At 40.6% G+C, this 15,634-nt stretch overlaps 1 protein-coding gene across 1 annotated transcript in view; it reads left to right on the plus strand.

Moving 5' to 3' along the window:
• Positions 1-2,498: 2,498 nt before the first annotated feature.
• LOC127979552 (FERM domain-containing protein 7-like) overlaps positions 2,499-15,634 on the plus strand; it is a 35,847-nt gene continuing 22,711 nt past the window's right edge. The window contains exons 1-3 of the mRNA XM_052585119.1: positions 2,499-2,974; positions 14,438-14,542; positions 15,360-15,402. Coding sequence (XP_052441079.1) covers positions 2,846-2,974; positions 14,438-14,542; positions 15,360-15,402 — 277 coding nt within the window. The 5' untranslated portion in view covers positions 2,499-2,845. The remainder of the gene's footprint in view (positions 2,975-14,437; positions 14,543-15,359; positions 15,403-15,634) is intronic.

The raw sequence follows: 15,634 nt of genomic DNA on the forward strand, positions 1-15,634 counted from the left end.
AGAGACAGGGCATGAGAAGTAGGTGTTTGAAACTAACACACACATTTGCTTACATTCCCATTAAGTGTTTTTTTGAATTATTCTTTTTTAGTGTTAATTGGATATTCAAAAAAACATTTTTTTATGGTTATGTGAACATTAGAGACAACAGTAAGTAAATGTGCAATTTTATGATTTTGCCAGTATTATGGGAATATTACTTTTAAATGTCTTCTGAGCCATCTGAAACTAATAAGCAGAAACATTTCAAAAACATTAGAGTAACATCCGAAAAATGTTCCATAAATCTATTCTATTAATGTTACTGGAAGAATGTTCATGCCATTGAGAGAACCTTGTCAGAATGTTCCCTTTAAGCTGGGCTAGAGCTGATTTGCTTTTAATTTAGTGAGATTAGTGAGAAGTGGCCCAGTATTTGATTTTGCTATTATGTTCAGCTTTAGGCTTATTAATTAAAAATACAACTTAGGCTACATCTTCATAAAAACATCTTTCTAATATTCCTATGCCTAACTGTTTTAAGCTGCAGTACTGTGGCAAAATGTGTGCATAAAATGTATGTAAAAATCGGAATTTTCCAGATGTTGTAGTTTACAGGTTAATGTGGTCTTAGAGAGAGATTACCTCTCAGTCGCTATGAACGGGCTTTAAAGTTTACAGTGAAAACACACAGACCAACAGGTGCTCGGAAAATCAAACAGGGCCGGTGATGATGATGATGTGTGATGGAACAGCAGCAGCTGGTCAGCAGAGCTCCGGCTTCAACTCCCCTTACAGGTTCCACTCTGCCGTATCAAAACAAGAGATTATATTCACCTGCCAAGGAATACAGAGCACAAAAGGTGAGGAAGACAAAGACAGATCAGTTGTGTGACGTTTTTTGTGAGGTTGAAATGTTGAAATGAAACTAGTTACAGTATTTGTTTTCACCTGGGTCGTTGCTTTGGAATTTATTAGGAAATACTGCCACCTCATGGAAAATTTTTAGGAGTTGCATATCACACAATTTCTCTGAACTAGTATTTCAACAATTGGTTCGTTCAAAAAAAAAAAAGGCTAGAAGGGTACACCTAATGGACAGTCCGGGCTCCCATGAGCCTTTACACAGATTCTTTGCATGATGATGGCGCCTCCTTGTGGGCACGGGATGATGACACCGTGTTGAAGGGATTAGGCCGTAGGGATGAGCCCTTCCGAATGGAACAAGTATAGGTCTCTGCACGAAAGTAATGGGAGTTACGAGATCAAGGTGTTTTTACACCATGATACTTGATTGGTTTATCTAATAGTGACGTTAGGTTTAGGGGTGGGGTTGGGTAAGGTTGATCATTTAGATTGCATGATTCAGAAACACCCAGCAGTTTCAAAACACCCACATGGTGATATACGCCCACTTTTGCTCTGCAGAGACCTAAGTCTCGAATGGAACGCAGGGTGAGTAACTCTTGTATGGTAACCTGTCGTAAACTGTAAATTCGGTTTTACTCTCTCTTGTCATGCCACCCATAGCCATAATACAATATATGGAAGACGGCGATAGTTGTCACATTTTTACTGCAATGAAAATCTCTCAAGGTTATTTATTTATTTATTTTTTGGTTCCGAATAGGCACATATCTTATCTAAAAAATGTAGACTAATAAATAAATAAATAAATAAATAAGCCACTGAAAAAAATTCAAGAGGGAAAAAAAACTGGTCACATGTATGTAGACCTTCTATTAGATACTTTTAAGCTTTAAAATTTAAGCAAGTATTTTTGTGACAAACAAACAATTTCAGCCCATTATGGCGTAGGATATATATATATATATATATATATATATATATATATATATATATATATATATATATATATATATATATATATATATATATATATATACTTTAAAATATAATTTTACATTTAAATTTCTCTGATGGAAAAGCAAAATGTTCAGCATCATTACATTATATTATTATGGTCCTTCAGAAATCAGAATAGAAATTCTAATATGGTGAATTATTGTCAATGCTGGAAACCATTTTGCTGCTATATATATATATATATATATATATATATATATATATATATATATATATATATATATATATATATATATCGAAAACTCTCTCGCTGTCGTCTAAAAAGATGATGCGTATTCGCAGTTTCTCATATATATTATTTATTTATTTATTTATTTTGTATTTTATTTTATTTTTTTAATTATTTTTTTAAATAACAGCATTTATTCAACATTCAGCTTTGCATCACAGAAATAAATTATATTTTAAAGTATATTAAAATAGTGAAACATTATTTTACAATATTAATAAGTTTTACAATATTACTTATTTTTTTCTTTTCTTTTCTATAGTTTTGGTCAAATTAATGCAGCCTTGATGAGCAGAAGAGACTGCTCCCGAAAAATACTGATCCCAGAATTTTGAACAGCAGAGGATATATTTGTGTTTGTGTGCGTGCGTGTGCGTAGCCTATTTGGTTGCGCAGTGGTGTATTTTTGCCATTGACATTTCTCTGACTCTATTAAACTATGAGAAAACTAAATATTTTACGCTTATAATTTTGTTAACAACATAAACCCCGGCGATTCTGCGCATTGTAGAGTTACAGATTTGTGTTGATTGTGAGGCGTGTGATGCTCTGGGTTGAGATCGGATACAGTAGGGCTGCTGATGCTGCTCATGCAGTTTAAGAACACGATGCGTGAACACTCGTCACGAGACCGCCGCGCGCAACTCAATACAGCATCAAACGGATAATAGCCTATCATGCATTATGGACCCTCTGTCCTTTATTTAAAAGAAAAGTGTGGTGCTTAAACCTTAAACAGATCTACAGAAGATGGGGGATAAGTTCGAGTTGCTGAAGACACCTGTCAATAGGATAGTCGTGCGGAAGAAGAACAAGAATGAGAAACTGCGATTACGCATCATCTTTTTAGACGACAGCGAGAGAGTTTTCGAGGTGGAGGTGAGAAACTATATAAATAGAGACCGGGGCAAGTTGTCACAAGGGGGCTATGAGTAAAAATGCAGAAGCTTGTGTCTATGGGAGTGGTTTTGTTTGTTGTCCTAAATTAGAATTTTGTCTTCAAACTAACTAATAGCATCATATTTTTGCTATGTCTGTTGTGATACAAGTGAACACAATAAAGCCACAGTTCAGACTGGGATCAACTGTATAATGAAGGTAGATTTGAAATGAAAGATAAACTGTAGTTTTCATAAATGGCAGATTGGGGCAAGTTGTTACATACATATTTACTTTTTTTTTACAGATTACATTTTACTCCATATAGTGTGTCTCTATTAAGGCATACTATCAGAAAAAGGACAGAATGTGTTCTTTTTTTGTGCTTTTTTTTGTGTTTTTTTTTTTTGTGGAAGTGTAGCTTTTATATAGCTGAGACTTCAAGCTATGTGCCTATACAAACACTGACTTTTTAAAAAACCCTAGCCTGTGAAATATTCAGTGAAGTAAAAATGTGACAACAAATCTTACCTATATTTACATGTTATCACTGAAGTACAAGAGTTTCTTTAATGTATGGTGTATCTGGTAACAAGAGCGATACACACTTATGACATTTAATCACTTATTTATCTACATTTTACAATAATTAAAGTTTCTATATACTTTGATTTAAAGTAAATTATTGTAAAATTTAAATAAATGTGTGTGTGTTTATGTCATGTGTTTTGTGTCTAGAGTGTGTGTGGGTCCTCTCATGTTTGGTCCAGCTGTGTTTTGCTTGTAAAGGAGCATCATTTCATGTCCTATTATCTGTTTGCTGCTTCTGCTTCACAAGGGATGCCGTGTGTATGTATGCGCACATGCCTGGGGGTTTTCACTGTTTTCAAACAGCACAATCGTGTCCTACCAGTCAGGAAAAAGCAGGTGAGATATAAAGTTGGGGGGGTGGGGGGTGGACAGAGAGTGAGTAAGTTAGTGGCCGTGAGGCGTGTGTGTGTCTGAATGAGGGTAAACATCGTGGCCAGCACTGAACAGAAGCTTGTCTTGGCCTCATTCCAGAGAGCATGACAGCATCCCATATCCTCAGGCAAAACAGGCAATTAGTAAAGAGACAGTGAAAAAAAAAGAAAAGAAAATTTAATTTCAGCATATTAAGTGATGCTTGCTATTCTTATTTTTTTAGAACTGAGGGTTATGGTTTTCTTGAATCCACTACGCTTAAAGTCCTCATGAAATCAGAATGAATTTATTTTTATTTTATTTTTTTAGGTGTTAGTATGAATAAGTCTTAATCTATAAGGCAGTGTGCTGGCAGATATGTCCCGCCCTCTCTTCCTGTTTCAGTTGAAATTACTTCACCACAAAGAATAATGCTGCATGTTTAAAGGCACTTCAGGGGACCTTTAAGTATTACATATTGAAATTAATGACACCTCAGATTGTGTAGTTTGTTGAGGAAAGCTGTTATTGTTATTCTAAGACTAAGCATTCCCAATCCATGTTGAAAACACCAGCTGAAACCAGCCTAAGATTGTTAAATGGATTTAAATGGTCTTCTAGCCAGGTCAGGATATTTCTTTAGCTTTTTTAACTGGTCAAGTTGGTCTTAACTAGACCAGGTGACCAGCTGACCAACCAGCTAAAATCAACCGAATAGTTTGACCAGCTTAAACTAGCTATGGTTTATAACTAAACCAACTAAGGCCAGCCAATCATCACAGGCTGGTTTTAGCTGTTTCCACAGGGATCAACTTAAAAACAGGTAAAAAAAAAAAAAAAAAACATTCGAATGAATATACATTAAAAGGAAAATTGGTTTTCATTGGTTTTTATACCTATATAACTAAATGTAAATGATACCTTAGAAAGCTCTTATTCTTTTGTTAATTTAAGTAAATCTGAAATACAATTAGAAGACAAAACATACACTTAAACTTAAAACTTAAACGAAAATGAGAAATTCAACCCCCCCCCCCCCCAAATAAATAAATAAAATAAAATAAAAAATATGCCCCTGACACTACAATACAAAATGATTTATCAAATAAATAAAACATGATGAAACATTAATTTTACTACTACTTCCAGTGTTCGAACTATACCGTGTTCTTAGGGGGAGCCCACTTTTTTTTTGGGGGGGGGGGGGGGGGGGGGTTAGAGGTCGTGCACAGGCGCATGCCTCAAATAAGGACTTACAACAGCTACAAGTGTATGCACTATTATACATTATCGACACGAGTGCTTCAAAAAAGGACTTATAATGACTTACAAAGATACATAACAGCTACAATATGCACTATTATACTTTATCGACACAAATTGATAGGTCAGGAAGACAGCCTTGAATGATGTTGCGGTCTCCTCCATTAATTTAGAATTCACCTCAATTACTTTATTTGGCAGAATCGCCTTTTGCTTAGTCAATGCCACTTCAATGGCCATCTTGTGTGCAATGCTGTCCCTGTATTTATATATAATTTTTCGCGACTGATTCTGAGCATTAATCATTAATCCACTCCTCAGACAAGTGCGTGCCAGGTACCTTTTCAGACAGAAGAAGGTTTTTTGCGTCCTTACAAGTTGTAACGAGTGGAAAAAAATGTGGCCCCTTTAAGAGCTGCGCTCTCCCTGTAAAACGGCATGCACTCTGTATGATAATGTATACAAGCGCGACTCGAGTCCCCCATGTATGCGGGTAATCTCTGTTTGGAAATCATTTTGTTTTAATCTTGTTTGTTTTGTTTTGGTTACGCTGTGGACGGTGGAACATGGGTTTTGTCTGGCCTAATAACTTTGTGAGCTACCCATATTTTTTCCCCCTCCTGACACAACGCGATGCACCCCAAGCTTCCATCCTTAATGTAACCCCCACAAACCCCCTCTACCCAGGGTTTACAGGTTCTCTATTGGACTAGATACTTTAAGTGGGACAAGATCCAAGAAAACTCAAATACCCAAAACTCCTTGACTAATAGTTTTATTATTTTACAATCATAATATTAAAACTCAGGGGCAGCAGGTTAATGCAGTCATAACAGGTTGAATTTAGTTAAGCAATGAATGATTTCAAAGATGTTAACTTCCAGCATAATAAAAAGTAACAACCAACAGGATATATGCAGCACAAGATTTCAGTAGTTAGTCAATACATGCATTAAATATATTCACGTGATCACCTCTCACACATAAGTTCATTACACTGCAAAACCTAATAGTCATAAATACCACACCAATAAATGTAAATCAAATATTAAATCACCACAAACTGTCAATCATACTCGTGCTGAATATCTAGCCGTCGTCAACTGTATAGGAGGCGTATGGGAAAGGATAACCTGCCCACCCCCTTACACACGCACTCACTCTACACACAAATAGCGCCGGGGGACCATTAGGTTCATACATACATCAGGGCCTCCCCGGCAAACACAGCAGGAACAGACATTAACATCCAACACAATAATAAAAACAACATGTACTGCTGGCTTTCTTACCCGCTACCGGACGTGGGTTCCGCGTTCAGTGAACTCAACGGCGGCCGCCAAACGTAAACGGGGAAAACCCCAGCAAAATATCCCTCCCGATCGATTCGCACGGGTCGCACAACAATCCTAAACCCACGTCCCGGCACGGCAGCTCTGGCAAGGAACTCAGCAGCAACAAACCAAACAACAACCCTCCTGCAACAACAAACACATCAGAAATTTATAATGCTTCCCTCTAATTACTAATGCCACACAGGTGTTCCTTTTCCCCAGCGCATCATGAGGAACACAGAGGACGCTCTCAGTATTGCCACTCCCCTTCTTTAGGCATGAGCAGCTTACATCCGCCCCCCCTACTGTAAATGTGTCCGCACATTCCTACTCGAATAGCTCACATTCTATAACGTTGAGGCAACAGGCCCCTCGTGGCCCGAGTTGACCGTCTGAATTCGGGACAGTTGACCGGTAAAGTGTTCAAACAAGAGGGGCTTTCCTCCTGTGGGGTCTGTAATGTTGCTTCCTCAAGGTCCACATTACCAACAGCCTCTCCATCCTCCTGTGTGGGTCCCGGCTGCCCTGTAAGACAACCCCCCAACCAAGGATACACGCACCAATTACTGTTCATGGGATTAACACCAGACTTAGAATGTGAAACCTCTTTTTCTCTCTCCCCTAAGGACAAGGACATTTCAAACTTACATGGGCTTAACATATTGCGGTGCAACACTCTCTCGCCACCATCACCCCTCTCCCTCTTAACCACGTAAACGGGAATATCAAGATTAGGTTGTGATGTAACTATATATACATCCCGTTCCCATTTATCATCCAATTTACCCTGGCCCCTGGCCCTCTTGTTTAATACCATGACTCTCTGGCCCGCCAACAATGGTTCCCCCTTGACCCTACGGTCAAACCCCCTCTTTTGATATGCTTGAGCCTTCTGAACTTGCTTTTTGGCTTGATTATAGGCAGTCACTAGCTTCTCATGGTGGTAGTGCACCCAGCTGCCAACGGTGCCTGAGAATTCACTTCCCCGGCCCAGCATCACATCAACGGGCAATTTCGCATGTCGGCCAAACATTAAAAAATAAGGTGTATATCCGATAGAGGGATGGGGTGAATTGTTGTACGCCTGTACCAACTCCGCCACATGCTGATCCCAGTCCTCCTTCTGGTCATCCCTTAGTGTCCCCAACATACTCAACAATGTCCGATTAAAACGCTCACATTGTCCATTTCCTGCTGGATGATAGGGAGTGGTATGCGACTTATTGATGTTGTACAAAGCACATAATTCTTTGATTACTTTTGACTCAAAATTGGGGCCTTGATCGGAATGCAGTTGATCAAACCCCCCAAAGGGCTGTATAAAATGTCCCCACATCACCCTGGCGGTTGTCACTGCTGTTTGGTCCAGAGTTGGCACTGCGACTGCATAGCGAGTAAAGTGATCCATCATTACTAAAATATTGCACATTCCACTGCGTGCAGGCTCCAATGACAGAAAGTCCACCGAAACAATCTGGAGAGGGTATTCTGATCGTATAACGACAAGGGGAGCATTTACTGTATTAACTGGAGTCTTATGGAGATTGCAGCGGACACATTGGCGGCACCACCGTTCCACTCCTCGCGCCAGACCTGGCCAGAAGAAACGTCGACGGGCCGAGCCCAGAGTCTTTTCCACACCCAGGTGTCCTGCACGGTCATGCACCCATCCCAGAACTTGATTCTGCAGACACTGAGGTACAATTACTTGTTTCCATTTATCAAATGTCTTTGGGTCACATACCTCCCTGCACAGCAATCCTTGATCCACGCAGAGACGGGTCCACTGTCGTAGCAGCACTTGGGTAGGCCGGTCTTCCGCTGCTCGCTCTTTTGGAACAGGCCCTCTTCCTCTGTCCATATAGACCCACAGTCGTGACACCACTGGACAATCCCGCTGTGCCCTCACCCACTCGACCAGCAGGCTGGGGCCAACTCGATCTTCATTCATTTCTGCCCCTGCATCCATCCTTCGACCCTCCTCCAATATGACCTCTTCAACCACCGGAACAAAAGCCTGGACACAGGCATGGACCACTGCAGATGCTACATAGCCACCCTCACCACATGGGGCACTCCCATCCTCTATAGTCCTGGCAGAGGTCTCATTCACAGGCCACCTGGAGAGGGCATCAGCATTTCCATTAGTCCGCCCCGGTCTGTATCGCACTTCAAACTGAAATCCTGCAAGCTGAGCCGCCCATCGCTGTTCCACTGCACCCAGATTTGCCGTATTCAGGTGAGCTAATGGATTGTTATCTGTGAAAACAGTAAAGGGAGACACAGCAAGATATTCCCGGAACTTTTCCACTATAGCCCATTTCAACGCCAGCAGTTCTAGTTTGAACGAGCTGTAGTTTTTATCATTTCTTTCTGCTGGACGAAGGCTTCGGCTTGCATAGGAAATCACCCTCTCCTTTCCATCTTGCACCTGTGCCAGCACTGCCCCCAAGCCTGTCTGACTGGCGTCAGTGTACAACAGAAATGGCAACTGAAAGTCTGCATAAGCCAGTATGGGTGCTTGTAGGAGATTCTCCTTTAATTTTTTAAATGCCATGTCCTGTGCCTCTCCCCATACCCAGCAGTCTTGTTTACCTCTGGCAGGTCGGGTGCGTCGTTTTGATGTCCCCCACATCATAGAGTTCAGGGGTGCTGCAATTTGGGCAAAGTTATTAACAAAACGTCTATAGTAACCAGCTAAGCCCAGGAAAGCCCGCAGCTGGGTGATATTCTGCGGAGTTGACCAAGTCTCCACTGCTCGCAATTTCTCTGGGTCTGGTGACACCCCTCCTTCTGCAATCACATGGCCTAGATAATGGACTTCATTCTGGAAGAGAAAACACTTAGCAGGTTTCACTTTCAAGCCAAAGTTCTCCAAGCGGCTGAAAACCAAGTCCAGGTGGGCAATGTGGGCCTCAAAAGAAGGGGAGAAGACAATTATATCATCTAAATAGAGCAACAAGGTTTCAAAATTTTGGTCACCTAAGCAACTTTCAACCAGTCTCTGAAATGTTCCTGGAGCATTGCACAACCCCATCGGCATCCGATTAAATTCATATAGCCCCATGGGGGTCACAAAGGCGGTCTTCTCCTTGTCCGCTGGATGCACCCCCACCTGCCAGTACCCATGCGCTAGATCTAATGTTGAAAAAACTCTAGATTTCTTCAATGAAGCCAATGATTCTTCAATTCTGGGGAGAGGGTAAGAATCTTTATGGGTAACACCATTCAATCTCCTGTAGTCTACACAGAAACGAAGGGTGCCGTCCTTCTTTCTGACGAGCACTACAGGCGCTGCCCAGGGGCTGTAGCTCTCTCTAATAATATCATTTTCAAGCATATTACTCAAAAGCCCCCTCATTTCCTGATACAACTTTGGTGGAATTCTATTATACCGTTCTCTAATTGGGGCTGCATCACCTGTTGGTATCACATGCAACACCCTATCCGTGTACCCATAATCCTCATCATGTTCTGAGAAGACCTTTTGATGCTTAGATAATAATTTAGCAATCCTCTCTTGTTGTTCAGTACTAAATTGTAGTGGGTCTAAAGGAACAGTCACCGGCCGCAACACCTGTTCTTGTTCTACATCCTGCACCGTATTCTGCCTCACCCCCACTTCCACGGTCTCATCATCCAATGGTCTTAGCACTACATCTCCTTGCTGCCTTGGACACAACTCAACATCAAAAATCTGCCCTATTCGACAGCGCTGAAAAAGAGTCACTGGAACTGGAGAAAGATTTAGAATTCGGACCATAACTCTTCCCTTTGAAACTGTGCTCAGTGATCTAGCTACCAACAGCTGGCCCGGCAATACATCTTTACAAGGTTCTACTAAGCCCACATAATCCTTCCTGTCAGGTCGTAGACGTGCACATGCTTCTATCACCACCTCTGACTGTGCTGGAATAGTCTTTCGTCTTCCCTGCGGCCAATAAATTGAACTTATCTGTCCTACCTCATCACCAAAATTTAACAGGTCTTCACAAACCGAAAACATCTGATGCCACACCTTAACCTGCACTTCACCTTCTCCTACACAACTATCCCCAGTCTGTGTCATCAGAAAGTCTCTACACTCTTTAATCACATTCATGCCAATTAGTCCTGGGTACAAAGATCCCTTTGAGTCTTTAACAATCAACACTCCCCTTTTTGGTATAACTTTCCCACATATATTCAAGTCCACCTCAATATATCCTATATATGGAATCATTAACCCATTAGCAGCTACCAAATTGAACTTTTGTATTGGTGGGTATACTGTTGGTCCGCTAGTCACAAAATATTTTTTAAAATAGCTTTCGGTTAATGTGGTTACTTGTGACCCCGTATCAATTAAACAGGGTGTTTTAACCCCCTGTATCACCACCTCCACCACTGGGCATTGTCCTATTAAATTATCTTTCTTTTCCGATTGGCCACTACCCAATGTACCCACTGATCGGGCCTGTACAGTGGGTTCTAAAAGTTTAAAGGCCCCTGTCCTCCCTCTACAGCCGCACACCGTCTTTCAATATGCCCAGCTTGTTTGCACCGTCTGCAAATAGGTCTTCCCTGCTGGTCAAATTGATCTGAGCTTCTTCGACCCCTCCCTAACTCATACCTAGGTCTTGCATTATCACTACTAGGCAATAAGTGCTGTACTCCTTCACGAACTTCTTTAATCATTCCAGCAACCATTTCCTTTATTTCTCCTTTCAACTGCAACACAACTTCTTGTTTAATCTCCTCAACCAATTTTGTTGCATCTGGGGCTGGCTTCAACTGGACTGTTGCAGCTACTGCTTGCCTTACCTCCCCAAACTCCTCTGCTCGTAGAATTGCTTCTTTTTTTACTTCTATAAAAGAACTATCAGGGGCTCCTCTAACCATACCCCGAAGTTCCCTACGCAATCCTGCATCACAAAGACCCAAAATAAATTGGTCACGTAAAACATTACCCATAATGGTACCATCACCCCGATTATCCAAACGATTACTCAATTCTTGCAGTGCCAAGGCAAACTGCCTGACATTTTCATCTGTCCTTTGTTTACGAGTAAAGAATTGGGCACGAAGGGTTGCAAGGGGGACCGTATCTCCATAAATGCTTTTCAAAAATGACAATATCTGTTCAGCTGTCATGCGCTGTGCTGATGGTAACGCTAACACTTCCCTTTTTGCTTCCCCATCAAGATTACTTATTACAGCAGATACTTTTTGCACTTCTGAAAAAGGGTAAATATTGAACATTGATGTCTGCATATTATACCAATCCTGAAAATTATTTCCCTGCGGCATTTGATCGCCATTAAACTTTTGACACCAGGGTGACCCCATCATTAATGGAAACATCACCATATTTGCATTTGTTGCTTGATTCTGAGCCATATCAGGTGCACCATCTACTCTCTGCTGCGCCCCACTAGATGTAGAAGGTAGCTCTACTGCTGGTTGTGTAGTTGACATTCTCCTGGTTCTTGCCCACAGTCCAAGTCTGCCAAGACTACGCCAAGTTGTAACCCCCACAAACCCCCTCTACCCAGGGTTTACAGGTTCTCTATTGGACTAGATACTTTAAGTGGGACAAGATCCAAGAAAACTCAAATACCCAAAACTCCTTGACTAATAGTTTTATTATTTTACAATCATAATATTAAAACTCAGGGGCAGCAGGTTAATGCAGTCATAACAGGTTGAATTTAGTTAAGCAATGAATGATTTCAAAGATGTTAACTTCCAGCATAATAAAAAGTAACAACCAACAGGATATATGCAGCACAAGATTTCAGTAGTTAGTCAATACATGCATTAAATATATTCACGTGATCACCTCTCACACATAAGTTCATTACACTGCAAAACCTAATAGTCATAAATACCACACCAATAAATGTAAATCAAATATTAAATCACCACAAACTGTCAATCATACTCGTGCTGAATATCTAGCCGTCGTCAACTGTATAGGAGGCGTATGGGAAAGGATAACCTGCCCACCCCCTTACACACGCACTCACTCTACACACAAATAGCGCCGGGGGACCATTAGGTTCATACATACATCAGGGCCTCCCCGGCAAACACAGCAGGAACAGACATTAACATCCAACACAATAATAAAAACAACATGTACTGCTGGCTTTCTTACCCGCTACCGGACGTGGGTTCCGCGTTCAGTGAACTCAACGGCGGCCGCCAAACGTAAACGGGGAAAACCCCAGCAAAATATCCCTCCCGATCGATTCGCACGGGTCGCACAACAATCCTAAATCCACGTCCCGGCACGGCAGCTCTGGCAAGGAACTCAGCAGCAACAAACCAAACAACAACCCTCCTGCAACAACAAACACATCAGAAATTTATAATGCTTCCCTCTAATTACTAATGCCACACAGGTGTTCCTTTTCCCCAGCGCATCATGAGGAACACAGAGGACGCTCTCAGTATTGCCACTCCCCTTCTTTAGGCATGAGCAGCTTACATTAACACACAGCCATGTATATTGGCTCTTCCATTCTCTCCACTGCTGGCTGTTCCAGTTTAACGCGAGAGAGGACTCGAAGCAAGAAAGCAAGAGGGGTTAGGATCCCAGAGATTACTTTTCTTCAGCTTCATGCGTTTTCACAGTGGGCTTGGCTTGAGGTTTACCAGTGCTTGCAGCAGGTGAATCAGTCGTGCGTCATCACTACACAATTTCTTAATAAAACCAAAATTAATTGAACTACCTTGTTTTCTTTTTGCCTTAGCTATGATGCTATAACTGCATAATGGAAGGACTTTGCGCACGATAAATGGCCTCCAACGTTTATTTTTTCTACGAATCTATGACATACTAACATGTGGAATTTGCAGCGCAGCGCCCCCACACCTTCTGTAATCTTTATTGAAGTTAATTAGGTTTTAATCGCCGTCATGCATGAATGAATAATATTTTTGCCATCATAATCACACTACAAAACTGAAATTGCACTTAAAAATATTCACATTGTCAGTATTTTTTGAGACCCCCCAAAATTTCAGATTTCTCGTTTTCAGGGGAGCCCATGTCTTATTAAGGGGAGCCGAGCTCCCCCTAGCTCCCCCGTAGTTCGCACTATGACTACTTCTACTAAAAATTCAACATAATAATAAATACTATAATAGTACATAAATAATATTAAAGTGACACTTCTACCTGGCATCATGGCATCAGGTTTTGTACGGACAAGCATCTCTCAAATTTCCTGTAAAGGGTTGAGTGTTTTGATATAGATTACATTTGCTGGACACATAAATAAAGATGCATGATCAATGATGATAAAAAACCCATTTGCTCTGAATAAACAGTGCAAGAAAGCATCCATTATGTCTTCAGAAGTATTTACAAAGTCTATATGTTCTGACATAAATTTACCCTGCCATAAGATTCAAGGATCTATTTTTGTACTGTGCTTCAACCTCTCTATGCTCGTTCCAGACTTTATCCCTCTATCTTCTTCTCATGTTCCTTGTCTTTGACAGGATAATGGGAAGGTTCTATCCCCGCTGTCACAGTAAATACAGGCTTCAGGAACACATCCTCACACACATATGTGCCCACAAACACATTCATCAGATAGCAACCCTGTATTTTGAGGCTGATTTAGTGAGCATCTGACTTTCCCATAAATCTGTTTGAGGAGTTAAATTGCTGCAGATTCAATTACCAGAGAAAGTTCCTCTAAGAGTAACATTCTGCTCAAATCGCATCACCACCTCATTACCACCCGGATCAAGTAATATGGATGGAAGAAAAAAGAAAATCTGAAGTAATTTCCCATGACACTGTGATCACTCAAAAGTATACATCGATGCAAGCAGCACTGAGACCAGTAACAATTTTGAAATGTCATGTAAGATGTATAAAGCATTTTATTCCCTGTTCTGTGATTTATTCTTTTTAATCTTCCCACAGAGAAAGATTCTGGGCTCTGATTTCTTCAATAAGGTGTGTGGTCATCTAAAGCTGCTGGAGAAAGAATACTTTGGCCTGGAGTTCCGTCACCATACTGGCAGCTATGTGAGTGAAAACCTTTGGCTTGTTAATGACGTCAGTAACAGAATTTGATCATAAACAGCAGAGTCAATGAATATTTCACCCTTGGAAAAAATGAAAATTTGGTCAAAATTTACACACCTTCTTGTTGCTCCAATATTGACTTTCTTCCTTCTGTTGAACACAAAAGAAGTCTGAATGATTTTTTTTTTCACAATTCGGACTGTTTTGATCTACTCATTGATCTTGTCGCAGCTGTTCTTGAGTTAATAGCTTGAGTTAATTGCATGACAACATTTTCAGTGAATAATGACTTCAGATTTGTTCTGAAGAAAGTTTGGTTGAACAATAAATGACAGAATTTTCATTTTTGGATGAACTTTCCCTGAAAATAGATAGGTTTGTTAAGAGAACTCTCTGAAAGTTTAGCCTGGTAATATTATTACCGGCCATGTTAAAGTATTTGGTATTCAGAATACATCTGCAGCTATGTTGCTGCAGCAGAGCAAGTAGCATGCTGAAAATACTGCTGCTGCACATATAACAGAAATTAAATAACCCCCATATGCTGTAAAAAAATACATGAAATTACCCATATCAAATATATACAAGTGGAGCTGGGGAAGGTGGAGGCTTTCTAAAGCACGCTGCAACTGCTAGACAATAGCTAAGTATTTGAATATTGAGCAGCAAGCTCATTTGCTGCTGATGCAAAAAGAAACCAATCAGCTGTGCCATGTGACTAATGATGTGGTTATATCAGATTAAGTTAGAACAAATCGGCTTGTGGCATCTAGTGTTTCTTGACAGAACTTTGTATTTGCTAACGTTTCTTCAACAGGTCTGGCTTGAACTCCAGAAACCAGTGGCTAGGCAAATCAAAAGTGAGCTTTCTTGTGTCATTTTTGTTTTTGTTTTGTTGTGACATGGTCCACATGGTTAATTTTCTTCTTATTAATTGTTCAGTATATGCTTATGCAACAGTGGTGGTGACTGGGGAATGATGTACCAGTTTTTGAGTTTTACTGTTGGCAAGGAGAAAGGATTAAGATGTTAATTTCATATACTCAATATATTTAAGTGTATCTGCTATCATTGTATATCAGAATAGAGCAT

The sequence above is a fragment of the Carassius gibelio genome, chromosome A1 (genome assembly GCF_023724105.1).
Source record: "Carassius gibelio isolate Cgi1373 ecotype wild population from Czech Republic chromosome A1, carGib1.2-hapl.c, whole genome shotgun sequence".
NCBI classification, from domain to species: Eukaryota; Metazoa; Chordata; class Actinopteri; order Cypriniformes; family Cyprinidae; genus Carassius; species Carassius gibelio.